The sequence below is a fragment of the Musca autumnalis genome, unplaced genomic scaffold (assembly GCF_047663935.1).
Source record: "Musca autumnalis isolate F117 unplaced genomic scaffold, ASM4766393v1 scaffold_1, whole genome shotgun sequence".
NCBI lineage: Eukaryota > Metazoa > Arthropoda > Insecta > Diptera > Muscidae > Musca > Musca autumnalis.
The window spans coordinates 270,822,858-270,845,872 of NW_027411644.1; the positions used below are offsets into that span (position 1 = coordinate 270,822,858).

Consider the following 23,015-nt stretch of genomic DNA (forward strand, 5'->3'; position numbering starts at 1 on the left):
AAAAGCATATGGTGTGATACAATTTTGCGCCTTAAAAATTATGGCCGCCTGGTATTCATGAAAAGTTAGTTAGCAGCATTCTTTTAGCCTGTTTCTTTCATTCACTGAGACGATTCGAACTTACTACCAAACTTCTGTTTTTTGAAAAAAATATGAATTGTTTTTATTTCCAAGTAAACAAACATTTCCTACAACAACAGGAGTTTGATAGTAATTCGAATCGTCTTAGAGAAACAGACCATTTTTTTCTGTTTCCTCGATTATGAAACAACCCCCACAAATATTATTTAAATAAGAAGACACTTTTTGGTTGTGATGTTGTTACTTAGGTTTCATTATTTGTTTGAAACAATCAATAATAATACTTAAATTACATAAAAAAGAATAGCAAAAAAACAATTTTAATCAAAATAATAGATACAACGAAATACTTGCTGAACAACCGTTAGCAATGAATGATGATGCACTTTAAGATAAATGGGCCTTTGCCAATGCAATAATGGGAGCAGCAGTTGGCAGTTTTGGATATTCACCAGCACTTGCTGCAATATCCAAATGGGTATATTTCAATGGTTTTGTCGAATCCAAACCATGTTTATCCAGACCAGTGGTTTGCATAAGGAAGGCAGCCGGCACTTGATGACCGCGTGGTGTACGAGAAGATGCAGCATTATTGCACTGCAAAATATCTTCGCCAATAACTTTGCCAGTATTGAAATCAAAATCGTCTTGACGAATAACTGAAACTTCAAATGGTTCACCGAATGAAGTGCCAATATCTTGAAGTTTACGTGCATGATCAGCAGCACGAGCAACACTGTTATCCATAACAATGGAGTAACCTTCACCGGCGGCCAAGCAGGCATGACCAGTCAATGTGGCTATTGTGAAAAGATGAGCATCAGGCAAATTTTCGGCAACAGCAATTTCCTTCATACGACACAAAGCATCAGCCATGCACATACGTCCTTCCGCATCAGTGTTGCCAACACGTACACGAACTCCAGCTCTGGAGGTGATAACCTCATCGGCAACATAACACTCTTCACCGACAGAGTTGCGTACCATACACAAGGCAGCAATGACATGGACATCAGCAGGTTTTTGTTCTTTGACAATCTGTAACAGAAATAATTGAATATTATTAATTTTATATTTGGAAGTTATGTGTATATGACCAACCTGCATGAAACCAGCAACAGCAGCAGCACCACACTTATCACGGGACATACCAGACATAATACCGCCAGCTTTAATGTCAGCACCGCCAGTATCATAGGTAACACCCTTACCGACCAACATGAGGGTTTTCTTGGCAGGTTGTGGTGGTACATATTCGAGGAAGATAATACGCCCTTGATGACGTTTCACCGAGCTGGCAGCACGATTAACGGCAGCGAATAGCGGATATTCCTTGGTAATGGTATCCACATCACTAATAACTGTTACTTTCAGACCATCAAACAGTTTGGTAACATATTCTTCAACACGTGGTGGTGCCATGCGTTCAGGATCTCCAACACCTGAAAAAAAATTTAAAAAAGGTTAATTTATTGGTCGTTCAACTATTTATTTTAGTATACAGTATACTATACTACAGTAAACTTTAGTTCAGTATTATACGAGAATATAAGACAACATATCGTTCGATCTTATTAATGGGACGTAATACCCTAGACAGACGGCAGCGTTAATTTGCATTAACTCCCTTAATTCAAATTAATTCGTGCATTATCCACATTCTTAATGCACAAAATAAAACTGAATTTAAAGTGCATTTAAGTATTCCAATATAGCAATACCGTAAAAGACACAAGGAAAACAAACAAATAAGAACGGCTTTAAGTTCGGCCGGGCCGAACTTGTTACACCAGGAGGTATTAAAGTAAAATGGAACAATTAGTTTCCTTTCGTTTATGAAAAAGACTTAATACCAAATTTCAGCAATTTCGGTACAACAATATCGCTAACCTTCAAAATACGGAAATTCGGGAGGTACCATTCTATGGGGGCTATATCAAAACGTCGATCTATACCGACAAATTTCTGGCGTAAAGTTTTTAGACTCAAAGAAGACTTAATACCAAATTCACGATATTTCAGTAGGATAATGTGGTTAAAACCTAAAAAATACCGTAAATCACGAGGTACGCTTCTATGGGGGATATAGGAAGACGTGGACCTATACTGATAATTCTTTTCTGAAACATTTTATAACCCCATTAAAGACTAAATAACAAATTTCAGTCATTTCGGAGGGATATTAACGTCACATCCTTCACAATTATGAAAATCGGGAGGTACCGTTCTATGGGGGCTATATCGAAACGTGGACGACGAATTTCAGTCGGAAAGAGTTTTACCAACGTAGAGTAAATATCAAATCTCAGCCATTTTGTTTGTTGTTGTGGTCGTTAACCTTCAAAAAATGAAAATCGGGAGGTACCGTTCTATGGGGGCTATATGAAGGCGTGGACCTATACCGACAAATTTCATATGGAAAGTTTCATAACTCAAATGAGGACTAAATACAAATTTCAGCAATATCGGAGAAATATTGAGGCTACAACCTTCAAAATACAGGAAATCGGGAGGTAATGAAGGTAACATTTTCAAAATACTGAAAATCGGGTGGTACCGTTCTATGGGGGCTATTTAAAAACGTGGACCGATGTAGTCCATTTGCAATACCAAACACCCTAGGGGTAATAGAAACTTCTTTACCAAATTTCAAAGCTCTATCTTAAAAATTGCGAGCTGTATCTTGATTTCAACAGACGGACGGAAAGACGGACATGGTTACATCGACTTAGAATTTTACCCTGATCAAGAATATATATACTTTATAGGGTCTCCAATGAATATTTCGATATGTTACAAACGGAATGACATAAAACTAACGTGTGATATTTCGTATACGCAGTTTGTTCATACAAACGACCGGAGTCTATTGAACTAGATATTGAACTAGGTCGTTCAATTGAACTAGATTGACGCAACTCTAGTAATAATATAACATGTTCCGTTCACTTATAGAAATCCCACCTCTATACAAAGCATCATACTATAAAAAAGAAATATAAAAACAAACCGCTTTAAAGGGTAAGAAAGCCACAAACTTTTTAATGGCCCCGCAAATGTTTTAAGAACCATGACCTGCGTATGCGGATGGACTTGTAAAATACAAGCCCGTGTAACTGCCAAACAGGAAATTCAATGGATTCGGAAAGACGACACAACACCTGAAAGTGACGAACTGTATTATAGCTGCCGTGATATAAAACACGAGTTTAATTGCAGATTTGTTGTTGGTCGGAGGTTTAAACATCTCCACAATGAAACATTTGACAACGGAATAAGGCTAATTGACTTCTCAGCTGTACGTAAAAACGTAGTAGTTAGCAGCTCCAGATTTAAGCAACTGGACATTTATAAGGGCACCTGACTGTCACCAGATCAAAAACATGAAACCAAATTGATCGAAACGTAACAAATAAACTACAAACGGCCACAACACGTATGTTGAACAACGGCTGACAACATATAGTCACAGCATATTCCTCTCAAATGGCCCACAATTGCTTAACGAAAACACTCCTCCGATAATATAGCAGCGCAGGGACAAAGTATCGCCCAGTCCGTGCAAACAGTCGCAAAATCCATATTTATATACTAGAGACCTCCATGACATGGAGTATCATGCTGTTACCGAAGAGCGCACGAGAGGTATAAGAAGCAAAAGAAGAGAGGAGAAACATTTGTTTCGCAATAAAAACAGAATGATTTTGGATCTGATCCAAAGACATGGTATTGAGTATATACTATCATATCAGAATGAGATGAAAAAAGGAATAGACCGCCTAAAGAACAATAAGGCTGCAGGAGCCGATGGGTTAACTGCCGAGCTTTTTAAGAGCGGAGGAGACACACTCATAAGATATGGTATTTGGAACGTGATCATTCTATGTTCCGTTGATAAGAAGAGAGATAAAGCTATATGCCCAAATTATAGGGGCATAAATCGGCTCCCTATTGTCCATAAGACAATGTCCGGAATGTTGTGTTAACAACTAAAGCCTATGATCAATGAAATAATTGGGAGTTCGACAGCTATGTATGTTCAAAGGTATTCCAGAACATGTCTGTATTTGGTATTCCCGCAAAGCTTATCCAGCTTTGTTAGACGACATTATATTAACAGTTTAGTACCATAAGAGGTTTACGATAAGAACACTTCGTGTAATCTCTTCAACATTCTACTGGCAAATTCATACGAGATGCAAAAGCTAAAAGTAATAAATACATCAAACAATATCAGCTGAGAGATAAAATGAAGACGAAGTATATTGAGAGGAGTGGAAATCTAATATTATTTAGACTTATAGGCAGAGCTCCGAATACTCGCTCTAATGGACAATTCCACTCGCGAGTGATACTCTTCTTGAATTCGAGCAAGTTGAGGGGAGCAAATTACCCCCTTCCTTAACCCAAACAAAAACTTACCCCACCCTCAAATAAACTTGCCCCACCCCAACCAAAAGAATTGCAACCAAAAAAACTTACACCCTCCCCCCAAATTTTCAATCGCGAGTAAATCGGAGCTCTGCTTATAGGACAAATATTATCTATAGGTCCAACTAATTAAGGAAGTATTTTAGAGTGCCACATTGTAGAAGTTGAGGAGCAGTAACTGTCGACATTGAAATAGAATCTGCTAAACTGAGTCTGGCGGAAATCGACGAAAAACACTAAGCTAATTATATCAACGATCAGAACATTTAAATGTCCGGGATATACTGTGGAAGTTGGAAATCTCGGTAGAAAATGAGATCCAATTGGTTTATAGCTGTGTCGGTCTTCTTTGAATAGCAAAAAAGCAGAGATATTTCTAATTATAATTGTAAACAAAATTATAATAAAAATAATAATAATAATAATAATAATAATAATAATAATAATAATAATAATAATAATAATAATAATAATAATAATAATAATAATAATAATAATAATAATAATAATAATCATAATGATAATAATAATCATAATGGTAATAAGCCACATCTCGTCAAACAAAAATAACACTATACAAAACGCTGATACTACCGGTGCTAATGTATGGCTCCGAAGCATGGGTACATGCGCAAGCAGATAAGGCAGTGCTTGGTGTGTTTGAGAGGAAAATTCTTCGAAAGATCTACGGGCCGATTTCCGTTGACGGTGAATATCGACGTCGTATGAACCACGAGCTATATAAGCTATACAAAGAAATGAATATAGTTAAACGTATCGAGATGCAACGATTGCGTTGGCTAGGCCATATCATGAGAATGAGCGATGATGAACCCGCTAAAAAGGCGTATGAATACATGCCACATGGCGGTGCACGCAGAATCGACAGGCCTAAGCTTCGATGGAGCATACAAGTGGATGAAGAAATGAAAAGGCGAGGTATTCCAAAAAGTCAAGCGAAAAACAGAGAGGAATGGAGATCTTTTCTTAGTTCGGTCTATGGAACAAATGTTCTGTAATGGGCCAACTAAGTAAGTAAGTAATGATAATAATAATAATAATAATAATAATAATAATAATAATAATAATAATAATAATAATAACAATAATAACAATAATAATAATAATAATAACAATAATAATAATAACAATTGGTTTGTCTTTTTACGTACTGAACTTTACTGAACATTTTTTCTTCAGTAAAGTTTTGACAATTGTATAATTGAAATGTTGCTAAACATTACTGAAGAAACAATGTTCAGTAAAGTTCAGTACGTAAAAGGACAAACCTAATAATAATAATAATAATAATAATAATAATAATAATAATAATGAATAATAATAATAATAATGATAATAATAATAATTTCAAAATATCAGAAGTGATTTTTCAGGAACATTTCGGTAATGTAAGTATTTTATATGTCAAGTAAATTAAATTGAATATAGTAAATATGCCTGTCTGCGTACTCGATAATTTGCAATAATTATTACAAATGTTTCAAATTTTGACAGTTGTATAAAATAAAAGTTGCTGAAAAATTTGTTTCTGCAACATTTAGTAAGTAAAAAGACACACCAATTAATAGGTTTGTCCTCGTACTTACTAAATGCTGCTGAAACACTTTTTTCAGCAACTATTCCTTTATACAACTGTCAAAATTCGAAACATTTGTAATAATTATTACAAATTATCGAGTACACGGACAGGCATATTGAAATGTTGTCAGTTACACTACGTATTTTCCCCGAACATCAATGGTGGTGGTGGATTTGTTCTGTATGTCGTGTAATTCTCAATTGTTTAAATCAGTGTTCACCAGCAACAACAAATTCAACCGCTGCGTTTGTGTTGGGCACACACACGAGATTATCTATCCCTCTCTAGATAAACATTGTGTGTGCTAAAACAAAGAAGATGATCGGTGGTGAGAGCAACGTTCAAACTCACCACAATTGAGATTGTGTGTGTTCACACAGATACGGCTCGCGAGCCCAGTGGTGATTAACACTGGTTTAAATCAGTGTTAATCACCACTGGGCTCGCGAGCCGTGTCTGTGTATACACACACAATCTCAATTGTGGTGAGTTTGAACGTTACTCTCACCACCGATCATCTTCTTTGTTTTAGCAATGAATTAACGCACACGATGTTTATCTAGAGAGGGATAGATAATCTCGCGTGTGTGCCCAACACAAACGCAGCGGTTGAATTTGTTGTTGCTGGTGAACACTGATGTAAACTATGTTTAGTTAGTACTTTGTCTGAATGCACTAGGTTGAACGAGGACTTTTAAAGCATACTTTTGGGCATATTTCATGAGAACAGATTGTAACCGAACAGCAAACCCATTATTTTACGTTACAAAAAGGCATATTAATGTAGATGTGCTCACAGAACGACATAATAAATGTCGTAGTATGTGAATTCTTACCAATATCACGAGCAACAAATCTTCCAGATTCCAAAACTAATGCTTCTTTAACAATTTCTTCTGCTTTTGGATTTGAGATGAGAACAGACAAATTGTTGATACGTTGGCGTTTATCTGGTACATCCTCACGCAATTGAATGGGCTAAAATAAAACACACACAGACGCAAAAGAATTATACATAAAAAGATTTCAATAAAAATATATTTACTACTTACCACATAGAGTTCTTCTAAGGCACCCAAAACGGTACATAGCTCAACGTTTCTAAACTTTTTACTTTCGGGAATCAACAACAATGGCGATTTAAAACCAGCCTTAATAGCCCGTTGCAAGGATTTTGCAGCTGCCTGTTGATAGGTACGCACATCATGATAATCACTCAATTCTGGAACGGGTGAATAGACAACGGGCATATTCAATTTTTGCGATTTGAAGCATGAAACCACATTGTCAAATGCCTTATCAAATGAACGGAATTCATTGAATTGTTCAACCAATTCACTGGGAATTTGACGGTCAATGATGCACAAAACATCACAGCCAGATTTTTGGATCATTTTAGCCACTTGGACTGTGCATGGTATTAACCTAAAAAAGATAATCACGTAAATGTTGTTAAACAATTTGTTTGCGAAATATTAAAAAAATTATCTTCTATTATGCCTAAAACACAAGTTTTTTTTTCGGGGAAAATGTGTCTTATTTGAAAGATATAAAAATTCACAGCAGAGCCCGGCTGCCCTGGCTGAGGTTTGAACCTGGGTCCTCCCCAACAAACCGACAATGCTGCCACCCATCATATCAAACTTCCGAAATGGAAGACATTACAATTCGTGAAGGAAACCCCACTTCGATTTGTACATGTGTGTGTATTGAGAAATGGTTATAGACAGGACACTAGTTTGACTTGATAAGAAAAAGGCTTCAAAAATACTTCATATCTGCAATAATGTTTGTACAAATAGAAGGTATCAAACTCAGCCTTTGTCTTCTAGCCATGCACATCCGATATGCCTGATGAGCTGAATTAAACCACCAGCGAAACGATCGTAGCATATTGGTTGGGTGTGTGGAACTTCGCTTCACTTCACTTTTTCAATACAAAACTCCTTAGGTCAATGAAATTTGACAACTTATAGTGTTCAACTAAAACCCCTCGGATGTAGATGTTCAGTACGAGCATTTTTTATCCCTAATAACTGTCTTTTAAATATGTACATATTTTAGTTAATATAAGAAGATAAAATCTGAAGAAATATAGAATTAGGGATAATACATGTTAGATTATCTTCTATTCACTTAGTATAACCATATGTTCTCTTTTTAAAGTATAATAATTCCTGTCATCGTTTTCGATTAAATAACAAACAACCAGCGATTTAAAATTCAGATAAGCTATCACTGAAAAATTTATGATTTCATACCATTTTAGAAAGATTAAACTTATCAGACCATAAAACAAAACGAAAGTAGTGCTCACACATATCACAGCCAGAGTGTCAAAGTAATCAACAAAAGTAGCAAAAAAGCAGTGAACAGATTTCATATTGCAATTATAAAATTAAATGCATTGCGGTTATCTTTGTTTGATTGCATATATGTACCTATCATTATTTTATTTCTATTGCAGTAACTGACGCCTATAATTACTTTGCAGATAAAAGTTAATGCTTGCAATGCAAAATCTTAAAAAGAGCTGAAACCCCATAGTAAATGAAAATACAATTCAAACAGTCGAAAGTTGAACGACACAGAAATGATATCAGTAAAGAATGTTGTGCACAAACAAACTATATATTGATAACACTTAAATACGCCCTAATCTTATTTTCGAAAAAAAGTATTGGATTGTATTGTATAGTTTCATTAAACTACTTTTATTTATGGACAATTATATATCTTGAAAGAACATATCAGTACGAACTGCATCTATTATTAACAGTATTGTTGCTAAACAATGTCATAAAAGGAATGATTTGTAATGTCATAAATTGTTGTTTCTTATCTTATTTACTTATGCACCACCCAACACTGTGGATTTTGTTTGTGATATACGAAAACAAAGTAAAAGGGTTCATAACTATTGTTTTTTCTTTATTTATTCATAAATAAAAAAACGTAAAGCCTCAGCGCACAGTGCGAAATTTTGGAAGTTTAGTGGAACTTTAAGGGATTTTCAAAGTACATGAATTCGTTAGCTAAGTACTCCACTGCAAATGGTCCATACTCAGTTTGCCGATTTACTCCACGAAACGACTAAAAAATGCACTTAAAGTTGCACTTTTGTTTAATAATTTTTTTTTGTAAGAAATGTATTTTTGATTCATTAAAAAAATAGAGTGGCGCGGACAAATGGTAAGTCAGTATGCCATGATTTATTTTTCTTAATATTTTACAAAACAATTATGATATTTTACACTTTAAAAAAATGCAAAAAAACCTTATTGTTTTCGTGCAATTTTAGTCGGAAAGAAGTGATTTTTTGAAGTTTTCAAAATTATAATTTTTTTATTTTCCGTGGACATTTCAAAAGTGATTTCCGTACATTCACGTGTTAAGATATACATATATAATCTGTAAGATTGGATTCTCCTCTGTTCGCAAAGCTATAAACCTGCTGCGGTATCGCGCGGTCTTTGGAGATATTCAAGATTTTCTAAAAAGACTTCGGGAATTTCATTCAGTTGCATTTCCCAAAGGTGGAAGGTAAACGCGACAATGAACGCCATTGTGGACTGTGTTTTGAAGAAATGGAGTCACTAATTCTAACAATGATAATTTCTGTAAAATTAAGAAACCTCTCGCAATTATTCATAGCTTTGACCTCTAAATGTTGGTGATTTACATATAGTGCAACATTTTTAGATGCTGCGGTGTAAATACCAAAATACGTTAAAAATTGTAATGCAGTGCAGACTTGAACTTCATCTGAAAGACATTATTAACAAAATTAATGGTACAGACCGGCTGAATGGACCAATAAACATTATAGATACAAATGAAAACAAAAAATATTGACATTTTACTCCTTAATAGATGTGTAGGTTTGTGGGGCTTCACCCAGAAGTGGACCTACATATGTTGACAGCTTTTGTGTGAGGAGGTTTTTTATTCACTAACATCTTAAAATTTACATTTGCATCAAAATCGGCTGCAATTTTTGTCTTTAACCTTTAAAATACCCAATATGAGGGAACCCGGCAATTGGGGGGCTATTACCTATCGTATATGAAAATATTTTGTACATAAGTTTTCTATCCGCTGAAAACTCAATATACCAATTTGCATCAAAATCGATTGAAAAATGAATGTAAAACGTAAAAACGGCAGCCACCGTTACATGAGCGCTACAGGAAACCGCGGGTCTATGTAGCCCAATTTGAGCCCCACACTGTCCACTAATATAAGAAACATTCGTGCAAAATTTTAGGAATCTACACCTTTTCCTTTAAAATTATTAGTTATTAGTGCACTGTGCAGTGCCCAGGTGGCGTTGTAGAGGAAGTTGGCAAATGTCTGAGCATCATACAATTAATTTTATTAAAACTACAGTCGAATTCGCTTATAACGTCGTCGTTTATAACGTCATATCTGCCCTTTATATTCCACACAAATAAATATCGCTTATTGTATAGTACACATTGACAAGCAAAACTGACAGTCATCGAGGTCTATTTTGTGAATATCAAAGCCTAACTGAAAAATTTCTTTTGTAATATCTAAATAATACCGTATATATTGCATTTAAAAGGTTTTTCGCTAAATAAAAGTTGTTATTTGCCGGAAAATTGTCCTAAAAGTAGGTTGGCTGTCATTTTTGATTGATAGTGTGTACTCCCCTTATAACGTCATCGCTTATAGCGTCATATCGGTTTTAACGTCGGATTTTTATGAAATATTTGATTTTTGCTATCGGTTAAAACGCCAAAGCGTACGAAAAGTAAAAAATTGTTCTCAATATTTTGTTGTATGTATTTTTTTATCTCAAACAAAAACTAACCACCAAACATATGCACAACATGTTCGAAGATGGGGTTAGGCAACTGAATTACGACTGTCATATAGGCGGTCTCAAGTCAATTAAGCTTGACTTTTTGCCACCCAGTATCACATCTGTTTTAAATCCATAGACCAAGGAGTAATAAAATCATTAAAAAATCGCATTACCGGGATCGCAAAATATCCGCTATACTGGCAAGACTAGAAAAGGATAAAAGTACAAAACTAAATTTGTTGGATATAGTGTTATTGTTAGATGAAGCCTGGAAGCCTGCGTCTGATGTCATTGCCAATTGTTTCCTTTATGCGGGATTAATGGTCATTTGAACGATTCTGAAGACATTTGTCTCCATTCTCATTTCTCCCAACACGTAGAAAATATTAATGAATTAGTTGCCATCGACGATATAATATTGGAAATTTTAGATGTAGGCAATTCTAACGAAGAAATTGAGGAATTACCCCCAATGTCAGATGCAAACGTAGTAGTAGAAACTCTTTAAAAAATTATATACTCAGAAGATGTTACAACAAAGAATGTGTTTTGGAAACCCTTTCAAAACTCAGATCTGAGTTAAATTTAAATTTATGAATTCCAAGAAAGCCAAAACTGAAATAACAGGCTTAAATAAAACCATATACTATATTAACGTAATATATCTGCTGAAGAATGAATTGAATGTCCTTATATATTATAAAAAATAATTTTGTTTTTAAGTATTTTATACGTACGTATATAGAATGAAAAAGTGCAAAAATTGAATTGAATTAATTTATTTACTTAATAAAACAATGAAATTCACTATACATAATATAATTTGACCTCTTTTATTAATATCGTTTATAACGTCTATCGCTTATAGCGTCCGAATTTGGTGGGTCCCTTGACCGACGTTATAAGCGATTTCGACTGTATTTAGATTTCAAAATTAAAGAAAAAAGATAAAGAGAAATAAATAATAGTAATTATAATAAAAACACTATATACAAGAGCTCATTTACATCAAAAGTGTTTCCATCGTATTGCATAAGTATCTTTTACTAACTGATTTAAAATTTGAAACAGTTTGTGCGGATTTTATATTTTCAGGCAATTCATTCAATTTCCTAGTTCCCATATAGTCTATTCTTTGTTTTGTTTTATCATATTTACACAATGCTACTCTCAAATTACTTTGATTTCAAGTGTGAAAACGGTTCTGGTTTAAATACCCTACACCACACTGTAGTAAGGGGTATTATGTCTTTGTGCATTTGTATGTAACATACAAAAGGAAACGAAATAGACCCATAGTTCCTTTTGGGAATATACATATAACCACTTTCTAAGTCGATTTATGCTTGTCCGTCCGTCTGTCCATGTATTTTTGTTCGCAACGTACAGGTCGCATTTTTTGTCCGATTCAGCTGAAAATTGGGGACTACATTTTTTTAGCCATAGGAAGAACGCTATTGCTTTTGGTGAAAATCGGTTCAGATTTGGATATAGCTCCGATTTATATTTTACATATTCACAGTGGTGTAGGGTATCATATAGTCGGCCCCGCCCGAGTTTGATCCTTTCCTTACTGGTTTTAATTTTAGATTTCGTAGGTGGCTTCATGATCATAATTATATCTTCCTAAAACGCTTTCTTGCTCGTTTCCTCGGCAAGTATGATCACCTGCAGATGAAATAGTTATATCTTTCCATTGGGAACTGAGAGCTAAATGCGATAGAAAATTGGAATATGTATTTTCATAACTAGATAACCTAACACTGGATTTTTGATTAAAACTTTGAATGTTTGCAGGGGACGTTCCATAAAAATTAAAACTAAAAATCAACTTATACATGGAACACTATATTTCCCGAAATTTTTTGCAGGAATTATTTTTTTAGCAGGAATGAATGAATGAATCGAATGTATCTCTTTGGAAAAATCGTTGACGATTTTCTGATGATTCTCAATTGACGAAAATTAATGAGAAATAAAAGGATACAGATAGACTTTGGGATGATGACAATATAGCATCAAAACTACCACAACGTAAGGAGAGCATTAAAATCCCAACCGCCTGTCAGTAAGAAATCCACAAGGTTAACTAAGAAAGCTGTTAGGCAAAGAAAAACTTGGTACACACTCTTTATCTGGGGAAGTGGACCTGCACTGTGACGGGCTTTGAATATCAGGCCGAGGATTCAAGAATAAATCTCAAGAAATTAAATAACTGTGCTCTGATTGAAATATCGAAAAGCCAAATAATTATTATAACCAAGTATGAACCTTGACGTCAACCTTTTCAATCGATCATGTGTCGTTTTTTATAATTAAGGCACAACAGTAGTGACCTCAATTGTAGTTCCAATGGAAAACATTTTATTCAAATAAGAAGGCAAATAAAAACAAGATTGGATGGAAAATAAATTAAACTGAAACCCTAAAAACACCTTAAATAGACCACTACTGTTATGTTGGAATTGCATGGATTTATGCAAATCGTTTGAATAAAACACTAAATAATTTTTATACAAATAAGTTGCTGGTAGAAAGTACTTATGAAAAATTCAAATATAACCTCTTCGCATATTTGAACATACAGAGTTACATCGACTCCAACAGCAATGGTGAAGTCAATGAACTCATTCATTGTTATGTCAACAACAATTTGTTATGCACTTCTCACGTAGTCTACTTTAACCAGGAAAATTAGAGTATAATTCAAAAATTCAAATGCACATAAAATTATACAGGAACCAAAAAATATATAATTGCGCTCATAAAACATTTTTCACTTAACCTTTAAAATAAGGGAAAATACCTTTATTATTCATAAGAAATTATAAATAAACATGGATGGGGTTTCACCCATTTTATTGTTATAAAATAGAGAATAATGCAAATATACGGACATGTGTATACATATGTAAACAAAATTAATATCGTTCTCTATCATGGTACAATAATCTACATTGTAATAATAATGATTGTACCATTGTTCTCGAGAAACGTTTTACACTTAACCCTTAAAATAAGGGAAATTACCTGTATTTATTAGAACAACTTATGAATAAACATGGAGCGTTTCACCCATTTTTAGTAATAAAATACATATGGGAATTTCTGAGTGAAATCGAACACTTTTTCAAAAAGCTGTTTTTGATGTCATCAGCAAAATATTTTAGTATATAGAGTACAATCATTGATAAAAATTCATTTCAAATAATAAATCCCGAAAATTACATTCAATCCCACTGTGCAATTTTTTTCTATATTTTATTAGATAGCTGACAAAATAATAAAAAATACAAAAAATGTTTTTTTTTTATTTGGACCAATATTAAAGAAAATATGAGTATATCTTCGCACATAGTTTTTACAGAATTCGACTTTTTTTAAGGCGCGATTTCTCCGCAACCGTTAGTAAAAAAATCGGAATATATACTAAAATGTTTCCTGATGAGCAGCATCAACTCAGCAAAAATTAAAGGAAATCAAAAACCTCTTTCTAAAAAGTGTACGATTTCACTCAGAAATCCCCATATATGTATATGTATGCACATATGTGCATAGAATCATCAACTTGCCCGATAACAGAATGATTAAATTATATATTTTTATATGGCTATTAATTTATTTTATTGCCATATTCTGTAACACTTGTTGTCATTCATTTACAAAATATAAACAAAATTAACCTTGACTTTAAATAAGGAAATATGAGTACTGCCACAATCTGTAATATTCAAAAGAAATTTCGCAAAAAATGAAATAAAAGAAACAAGAAAAAAACTATGAATCAATAAATGCCCAAGTCAAAGTACGTATGTAGCTATGTATGTAGAAACACTACAAAATGTTTGTGAATTAAATTACCCACTGCTAAAATGTACATACAGAGACATGACGACTTACAACTGTTTTGATCAATTTGGCACGCTTTTGTAGTTTTATTTATTTTTAATTATTCGGCTTAAAAAATTGAATTTACGGGGTATTCATTGGTAATTTTTTTCACAGAAAATGTAGAATAAATGGTTTCATTAAAAGTGGTAATTAATTTTGGAACTCGATTAAAAGTTAATCGGCATATGCTTCCAATACACTTTAACATAAGAAAACTATTAGAAAACTTTGAACCGTAGGGAAATAAATGATAGGTCTATAAACTCTATATATTTGGACGAATTACCGTTTTATATGGAAATAAGAATACCAGACTATATGTGTGTTCGTTTACTCAAAATTTGTACAAATTGTTACTGGATGTTGTTCGTTTACTCTACAGTACAATGCAAAAGACCTTAGCTGATTACAAGAAGTTACTGAACTTGTACAAATTTGTACAAATTGTATATTTAACATAATTGACTATCAATCAGGGTACACAGTAATAGCCCTCTGATAACTATCAACCTTATTTCTTTAATATTTAAAATCTTTCTCAGTGTATTAGTTTCTAAAATACTATAATAATAGACAGTTCTTCCGACACAAACATGAAATACCCTTTAAAATAGGAAAACTACATAACTTTCTACACGGAGCTAAAAAAACAGATTTGTTTATAATTTGATTAAGGTCTTCCTGTTTTTCTGAAATCACACTATTTCAAAGTTTGACAACCTTTTATCCTATTGTTCCTAAAAGTTCTATAAATAAAATCAGGAAGTATGCACCATCAAAAACAAAATATATATATATATACCGTTGAACGCGTGTCCACAAGGCATACCGGCCATACAAATTTAAAATTTCTAAACTTATACAACTTTTGGGACCCTTTACTCGAAAGTATAGACTGTCTAAATAAAACAGCCTTTACGCTAAGTATGGGCTTGGCCGAGAAATAAATTTACTTCTGCAATAGGTGTTGCGAGCATAACCTGCTAACAAATATTGAAAACGATCTGAGGCATATCCTTTCTTAAACTGTACTTGTGCGAAAAATTTTGAATTGAATTGAAATTTTGTGTGGGAGATTAACGAATATAGTCCATATTCGAAACTGAACAAATTTTGAACCAAATCAATTAATTCGTTCATATGCACCATTTTAAATCGACTTCAAATTGTCAGAAACATATTTCGTCCAAAACATGTGTGGACTAAAACCATTATTTCGAATGGGCACATTTGTATCATACCCTCGTTAGTCTAAAGGCTCATGGTATAAATGTGTATTTATATCCCCTTGCTAGCATAAAGGCTGAGGGTATAAACATATAATCGTGTGGCTACCTGTGGTAAAAGTTTAATAGCAATCAATGATCACCCCTTCAACCATACTTAATCGAATAATATATGAACTTATGAGTGGGAGGTGCAAGTAGAAGTTGACCTAGGTATTCTTTGTTCTATGTTTGGAAGGAATATTACGATGTGCGAAGAGCACACAAGCCTGTCAGACAGATAGATAAGTTTTTTCTAAAGACTAACCCCCTGTTTTTGTAAAAAAAGTTATTGTTGTCACACGAATTGTCAAATTTTGTAGATCGATTTACTCGCCTTAGCGCAAATGTGGAACGCTGATTTTTGAATGAGGAATTCTTAACTATATAGAACGTGTCTACGTAGAATTAGGCCTGTATGTCATCTAGAGGCTGAGCTATGGATGCCAAAATTATTACGAATATAGACGAACGAACAAAAAATACATGGTTACAAAAACAGGGGGTAAATCTATTTCAAAATAGTGAAACATTTAAAAATATATAAATCCTATTTCAAAATATGTAGTAAAACATTAATCAATTATGAGGTGTCATTATTATATAGGGGCTACATCCCAGAATCCCCGAAAAAAATATAATTAAATTGAAACAATGTCTTTTGCAAACGAGGTCAATGGTTTATTATTAAACCATTAAAAGACATTGAGTTATGAGCCCAATTTTTGCATCCGTTATAAAAATTCATTGTCACTACACCAATTTGTAACTTAATTAATATTCACACTATAATCTTTTAAAAACAGTTTTTTTAATATTCACACAGTTTTCACAATTTATTCGTCCACATTCCATTACTTTTGTTTCTTCTAATATTTTTGCATTTATAACAAGAAGTAAAAACAATTGGATGTCATTGCTTTTTAGCTATGTGCTCTCACATTTCCATTTAAAACAAGTTATTCTAACTACAACAAAAAATCCAATTGGCCAATTGGGGTTAGTAGTGAATGTTTGGTTGTTTTCTCTTGCTTTTAAATTATATAAAACATTTGGTAGCACAAAATGTTTTTATACTTACTTGTCCAGTCCCATTTTTTGTTTTTGAAGACCTCTCACTTGATCTGCTGAAATGCAACCGTAACCGAAATCGAAATGTGCGGGCAGGTTCCGTATCAGCCACTGAATGAATCTAATAACAGCGGGCAACTAACTGGAAGTGAAATTGCAGTGATGTGAATTTTTTTCTTTCTTTAGATTGTATATGTATGCTAGCTGCTGACTTGGTCTCTGGCTGGCAGATAGCAAATGTTCGTACGAAGAACCCGCTCTCAATACACGTTATCGAATGGCCAAAACAATCTGCCTACTCTGCCTTTATACTAGGACAGTTGTAAGTTACTTAAGTTACTGATAACAAGTTGTAATGCAATTCAACTGACAGGGCAAGTGAGTAATTTCTTTGTTGGAGCTGAAAAAAACAAACCGATTAGTTTGTTGTTTGTATCTTTTGTTCACTTTTTTTCACAATATTTATTTGGCAAACACGTTCTATGGAAATGACGACTGAAATGTGTAAAATTGCCGGTTGCTGATAAAAAAACAAAATCAGCTGATTTAACAGAGAGTAGGTACTAAATATTTTGTACTATGTTATTAAGTTCCGGTTCACACTAGAGCGATTTCAATGGAATAACTTCATGAAATTAAGCGTTCTTAGATCGAGTTCCACACTACAGCAATTTCATATAATTACTAGATCTAAGAACGACTGAATTCATGAAATTATTTCATTGAAATCGCGTTATTGTCGACCGGGACTAAGGGGTTGTGCCCCCAAAAGTCAATTTTTCATGTTTTTTTTTTCAAGAAATCTTTGTTAGTAGATTTATTAATCTGAAAGTGCACATCATGTTTTAATAATAACAATAATAATAATTAGGCGGCCATCGACCATCTGCTTTTCCACATGTATGTTGTCACTTTGGGTATACTAATATACAGAACAGCTGATGTCATACACGTGAAAAAGCAGATGGTCTGATGGCGGCCTTAATAATACTAATACCATGGTACACATCTTTTTGGAGTACAGTCGAAATCGCTTATAACGTCGTCGTTTATAACGTCATATCGGTTATAACGACCATATCCAAAAGTCCCTAACCTCTGAGGCCCTTTATAGCCCTATCGCTTATAACAACATATCGGTTATAGCGACGAATTCCGTCGGTCCCTTGACCGACGTTATAAACGATTTCGACTGTACTTTCGGAATTTGTTAGTTGAAAAATAGTACCTAGTTTTGTGTTCGCTCTAGCTCGAAAAGGAATAGAGAGATCATCATATAGGTACATACATTTAAAAATATCAATTTTAAAACTATATGTTAGACTAGCTAAAAGTTTGATTTTAAAGGAAATGTTAACTTATTTTTTTGAAGTAAGCCAGCCTAACCTCATATTTCTTGTTTTCAAATTTAAAAAAACAAAAAAGTTAAAGTTAAAATTGATTTACTTTAGGATAATGTTAACTTTTTGGCCACAAATCGGTCAAAAAATTAAATTGAAACTAAAAATAACAATAATATAGAATATATTATGTTTATTGTCAAAAGTAGTCTAACCCTCTGTTCCTTTACGTTCAAGAATCTTCAAGTTTTACAACTTTTTTCTCCTTTATACCCCGCGTTTATATATAACCGGATTAAACACACCCACTGCGTTTCAAATGTCCATTCCATTGTTTATATTTCAAATAAATCCTCATAAAAAAGGTTAACCCTGAAAAAGGCTATAATATAAACATGGCTTTAGTTGATACAATTGATATGAGAGCAGTTAAAAACTTTTGCTACTATTGACACTTTTACAATTTTTAAAAATAAAGGAACAGACCATATATGTACCTTAATTATTATTTGAGGTAATTATAGGTAAATAGAGTTAAACGTTTTTAAGCCTACGTTATCTTTGAATTTGTGTAGTCAAAGTCATTAACATCTCTGCATATATTAGAACTGTAACTTAACCTAATTTTTGCAATGTTTGTCAATGACTAAGTAACCATATTAAAAAAATAATAAAGTTAAGTCGGTTTCAGCTCTGTGTACATTATGGCTAATTCCAAATTATATAAAGGTTTGGTAAAATTAATAAAATGTTCTCACACAAATTGTGCTTTCGGTGCAGATGACTGCACTACAATTTCCAAATCTCAATCTCCACAATGTCTACTGTGTCCTTACAAGAGAAGCCCATACGCAGAGAGATATTTTCGTCTATAACAGGAGTATCTCCACTTTTCATAATCAAAAGAACCTTATCGACCCACATACAGCGACCAGTAGTGTGATTCTCTAACCCATTTTTTGAGTTACCGACAAATGTCGGTAAAATTAAAATGCTTATAATTTCTGTAATTAACGATGTTTTTCGGAAAGTTAACGACGAATAAAAAGATAAGAGATAAGCAGACGTTGATAGCGACGTATGAGGTCGTTGGTCGTTCTGTCTTCAACTAAGCCGCCCCAGTCCGGACTTCCTTCCGGAGGGACACGCAATTCCCTATTCCTATTGCATACCATTGGGTGCCAATGGTACAATGGTTTGCACTCTAAAGGTCTCGGGTTCGATTCCCAGGCCAGGAAACATCGAAATTTTTACCCCTCAGTGATGTAGGCTCGTCCGCTCCTACGAATCTATTGATTTTTATTGATTTTGATTACATCCTACTGAAGTGGAACATATTCCTTTTGTTTCAATTTAGCAACCTCCTGAAAAGAGTTCCCGAGTACAACCGAACTTTTACAACAACACAAGCCTCATACCACTATCGTATGTAACTGGGATTGAGGCACTGATTTCATCCTCATTTCATACACTCTCTATAGAAAAAAAAAATTAAATAAATAATATGCCCAAATTACAACTTAGACTTTACAATGTAATTTCACTTTATTTTAAAACGTTAAAAATTAAAAAAATACATACGTCTCTTTGAATATCCAATATTCAATGTACATACATATTTTATGTACTCTCAATATACTCATATACTCTCCCTTCTATTCTCCATTAATATATTTTTGAATATCCAATATTAGTGCCGGTAAAGTCTTTGCATCGAATAAAACAACTTTACGATAAGGTGTCAAACTAGCATCACCTTCCAACCAATCGCCTGACATTCCCATATCACATTCATCAGCCACAGAATATTCAAATGAATTCACTGCATTTGTCGCAATAAGTTCTTCTTCAGCATTTGTATATGTATCTTCTTTTGGTTTGCCCTTTTTCGCCTCCTTACGATAAAATTTAATAATCATCAGAAAGTAGACAAAATTGAATGGCATTCCTTTTTGTTTAGCTGCATTAATTTCCTTGTAAAGACTTTCCAATAATGGTACTGATATCTGGGCTGGTATATTTATAAAACGTTCGTTAATCAAATAACCAATTGGTCTAGCTTCATTGCCCAGTACATCACGGAAATGTTTAAGAACAGAATCTGGAGCGTGTTTCTCGGCTTTTTGTACAACAAAAGAACGAAATTGTTCAATGCAAGGAGAATCTTTTTTGGCTGTAATATTCAGGACTGTAGTAATACCAAATATGGTACCATCTTCACACATATCATCGGCATCACTTTCCATACCATCGTCACATTGACAAATTACGCTGCCAACAAAGTTTTGGGCTAAAATTAAAAGAACCAATAATGTCACTGATCAATGTCAGAAAAGTGTAGTTTTTACTTACCAATTATCATATCTGCCATTTGCATGGTATTAACGTGGGCCTTAAGAAAAACTCTTTGCAATAACTGCGATATACCATGGCAATCTGGATCAATGGGAGCCCGCCCTTCAAAATCAATTTGCACTTCCTAAATATTCAATTAAGATTTTAGTTTTATATGTACTAACTCAAAGTGATATGAAAACAAAACAATTGTACCTCATTTCCCGTATAGGCATCAGGATGGGGACCATCATCTTCGCTAGAAGTTTCAGAATCTGAATCACTGGGATCTTCTTCCATTGCATTTAGATTTTTACGTTTGCTTGCTGACATTTTTAAGATTTAGTAAAAATATTTCCAATACTGTACAAAAAAATAAAGCAACTTGTCAATTGTTTGAAAACACAAACACGTTTTGTATGTCAGCTGTTGTTTATATTTTGTTCAACACGTTTTTTCTCATGTTTAGCATTTAGCTTTTGCATAGGTTATATCAAGGCACAATTAAGAAGGTAGTTGCAACGGCGAATAACATTTGACAGAAGATGAAACCCCGTTTGCACGATGGCACAATTACCTGGGTAGATGCATGGTACAATTATTACAGGTAAAAGCAAGTGTTGTTGTACAACAATCGATACAACAACCACATAGAAATTTGTTGTTGTACGTAATACTAGTGTCAACTTCATTTTTGAAAATTGTAAACAAAAATATAAAATATCCATATGCTTTGAAGTCTCATAAATATTGGTTTAATGAAATACAAATACATATATGTAAATTCAATAAATGAATTAAAAACTAATTAAACTAACATCAATAATTATTCCACGTGGTACTTTTCTTCAAAAATGTTGAGAGTGGTAAGTATCACTGCATCTAAATATCCAGAAATACTAATAATTCATGGTTAATTTCAGATGGGCACATTGAATCACAATTTTCAATTAACCAAATATATGCGAAGAAAAGATAAAATCCACGGCTCATAATGAAATTTGAAATTTGGTCTCAGCAAGCGCTCACTGGCTATTTGTAACATATATACACATATTACACATTTGGGGGCCACCGTGATGCAATGGTTAGCACGTCCGACTTGCACTCAGAAGGTCTGCGGTTCGAATCCCAGGCCAAGCAACATCAAATTTGCAACGGTGGCAAAATTCCCCCTCAGTAATGCTGGCGACATTTCCTGAGTATTTCAGCCTTGAAAAACTTCTCTACAGGTGGTGTCGTAAAACACGCCGTTCGGACTCGGCGATAAAAAAGTAGGTCCCATATCATTGAGCCAATATGAATCGGCCTGCACTCATTGATATGAGAGAAGTCTCCCTTGTCCCTTCGGGGATGTTGTGGGAACATATGTATGTATAATGAAACTTATCAACATTAATGAATAAAAACCACTAGAAACAAATCAAGAAAGCCGATGGTGAGGCAGTACGGCAGAAAACAACATATTTGCTGTAATAGGAAATCCAGCCGATGTTATTGCTAGGATAAGCAAACATCTCTATTACTGAGTCCTTATACGGCATAAACAAATGAAACATCTCAATTCGATATATAAAATATATTTTGTTCTATGTATGTACATACATATGTTTTATATAAAATCAGTTTGTTTGGACATTATCCCCAAAACTTGTTGACTGAATTTCCTAGATGCAATATGGGTTCACTCTTTTCATCCTACAGGTGTAAGGATAAAAAAGTGGTAACGAAAGGAAACGTGCTTATAGTAATGCCAAGTTTACACTTGCGCTTTAAAATCCACTGGATTTCACGAAATCCTGAAATACACCCCGGTGTTTACACTTATTTTTTTGTTGATTTCAAGCATATCACAATAATCAAGGTAGATGCAAGTGCGCAGCTGATCGAACATGAATTTTCGAAAAAAGTTGTTGTAAATTGAATTAATCATCAAAAATTTACGACAATATAGAACTTTACTGCTTTATTTCGAAAATGATCGTAAAATTATCTATATATCGTATTAATTGTTTATAATACTAAGAAATTTAAAACTAAAAAATGATTTTATCGTTGAGACATTATAATAATAAATTTTGATACATAAAAGTTGTGTTCAGAAACTGCAAAATATTACTACTTGCAGTATTTTCCCCGTTTAGTGCTAGAAATGCGTTCCAGTACTCCGA

General features: G+C 33.7%; 2 protein-coding genes across 4 annotated transcripts; both read right to left on the reverse strand.

Moving 5' to 3' along the window:
- Nucleotides 1-303: 303 nt before the first annotated feature.
- On the reverse strand, nt 304-18,971 carry Dip-B (Dipeptidase B). Of its 3 annotated transcripts, none has more exons than XM_073961149.1 (6): nt 18,726-18,971; nt 17,181-17,570; nt 7,165-7,537; nt 6,949-7,090; nt 1,183-1,523; nt 304-1,119 (listed from the first exon to the last, which is right to left on the reverse strand). In XM_073961149.1, exons 2-6 carry the CDS (start codon nt 17,192-17,194, stop codon nt 469-471), a joined length of 1,521 nt encoding a protein of 506 aa, XP_073817250.1. In that variant the 5' UTR covers nt 17,195-17,570; nt 18,726-18,971; the 3' UTR covers nt 304-468. The 3 variants fall into 3 exon arrangements, with proteins under 3 accessions (XP_073817250.1, XP_073817249.1, XP_073817248.1); XM_073961148.1 differs by lacking the exon at nt 18,726-18,971 and adding an exon at nt 17,628-17,708; XM_073961147.1 differs by lacking the exon at nt 18,726-18,971 and having other exon boundaries at nt 17,181-17,784.
- A 1,056-nt stretch (nt 18,972-20,027) lies between these two features.
- On the reverse strand, nt 20,028-21,295 carry LOC141389535 (protein BCCIP homolog). Its single transcript, XM_073961150.1, has 3 exons — nt 21,061-21,295; nt 20,863-20,989; nt 20,028-20,800 (listed from the first exon to the last, which is right to left on the reverse strand). The coding sequence occupies exons 1-3, from the start codon at nt 21,175-21,177 to the stop codon at nt 20,166-20,168; spliced, it is 879 nt and encodes a 292-aa protein (XP_073817251.1). The 5' UTR covers nt 21,178-21,295; the 3' UTR covers nt 20,028-20,165.
- Between the last annotated feature and the right edge of the window lie 1,720 nt (nt 21,296-23,015).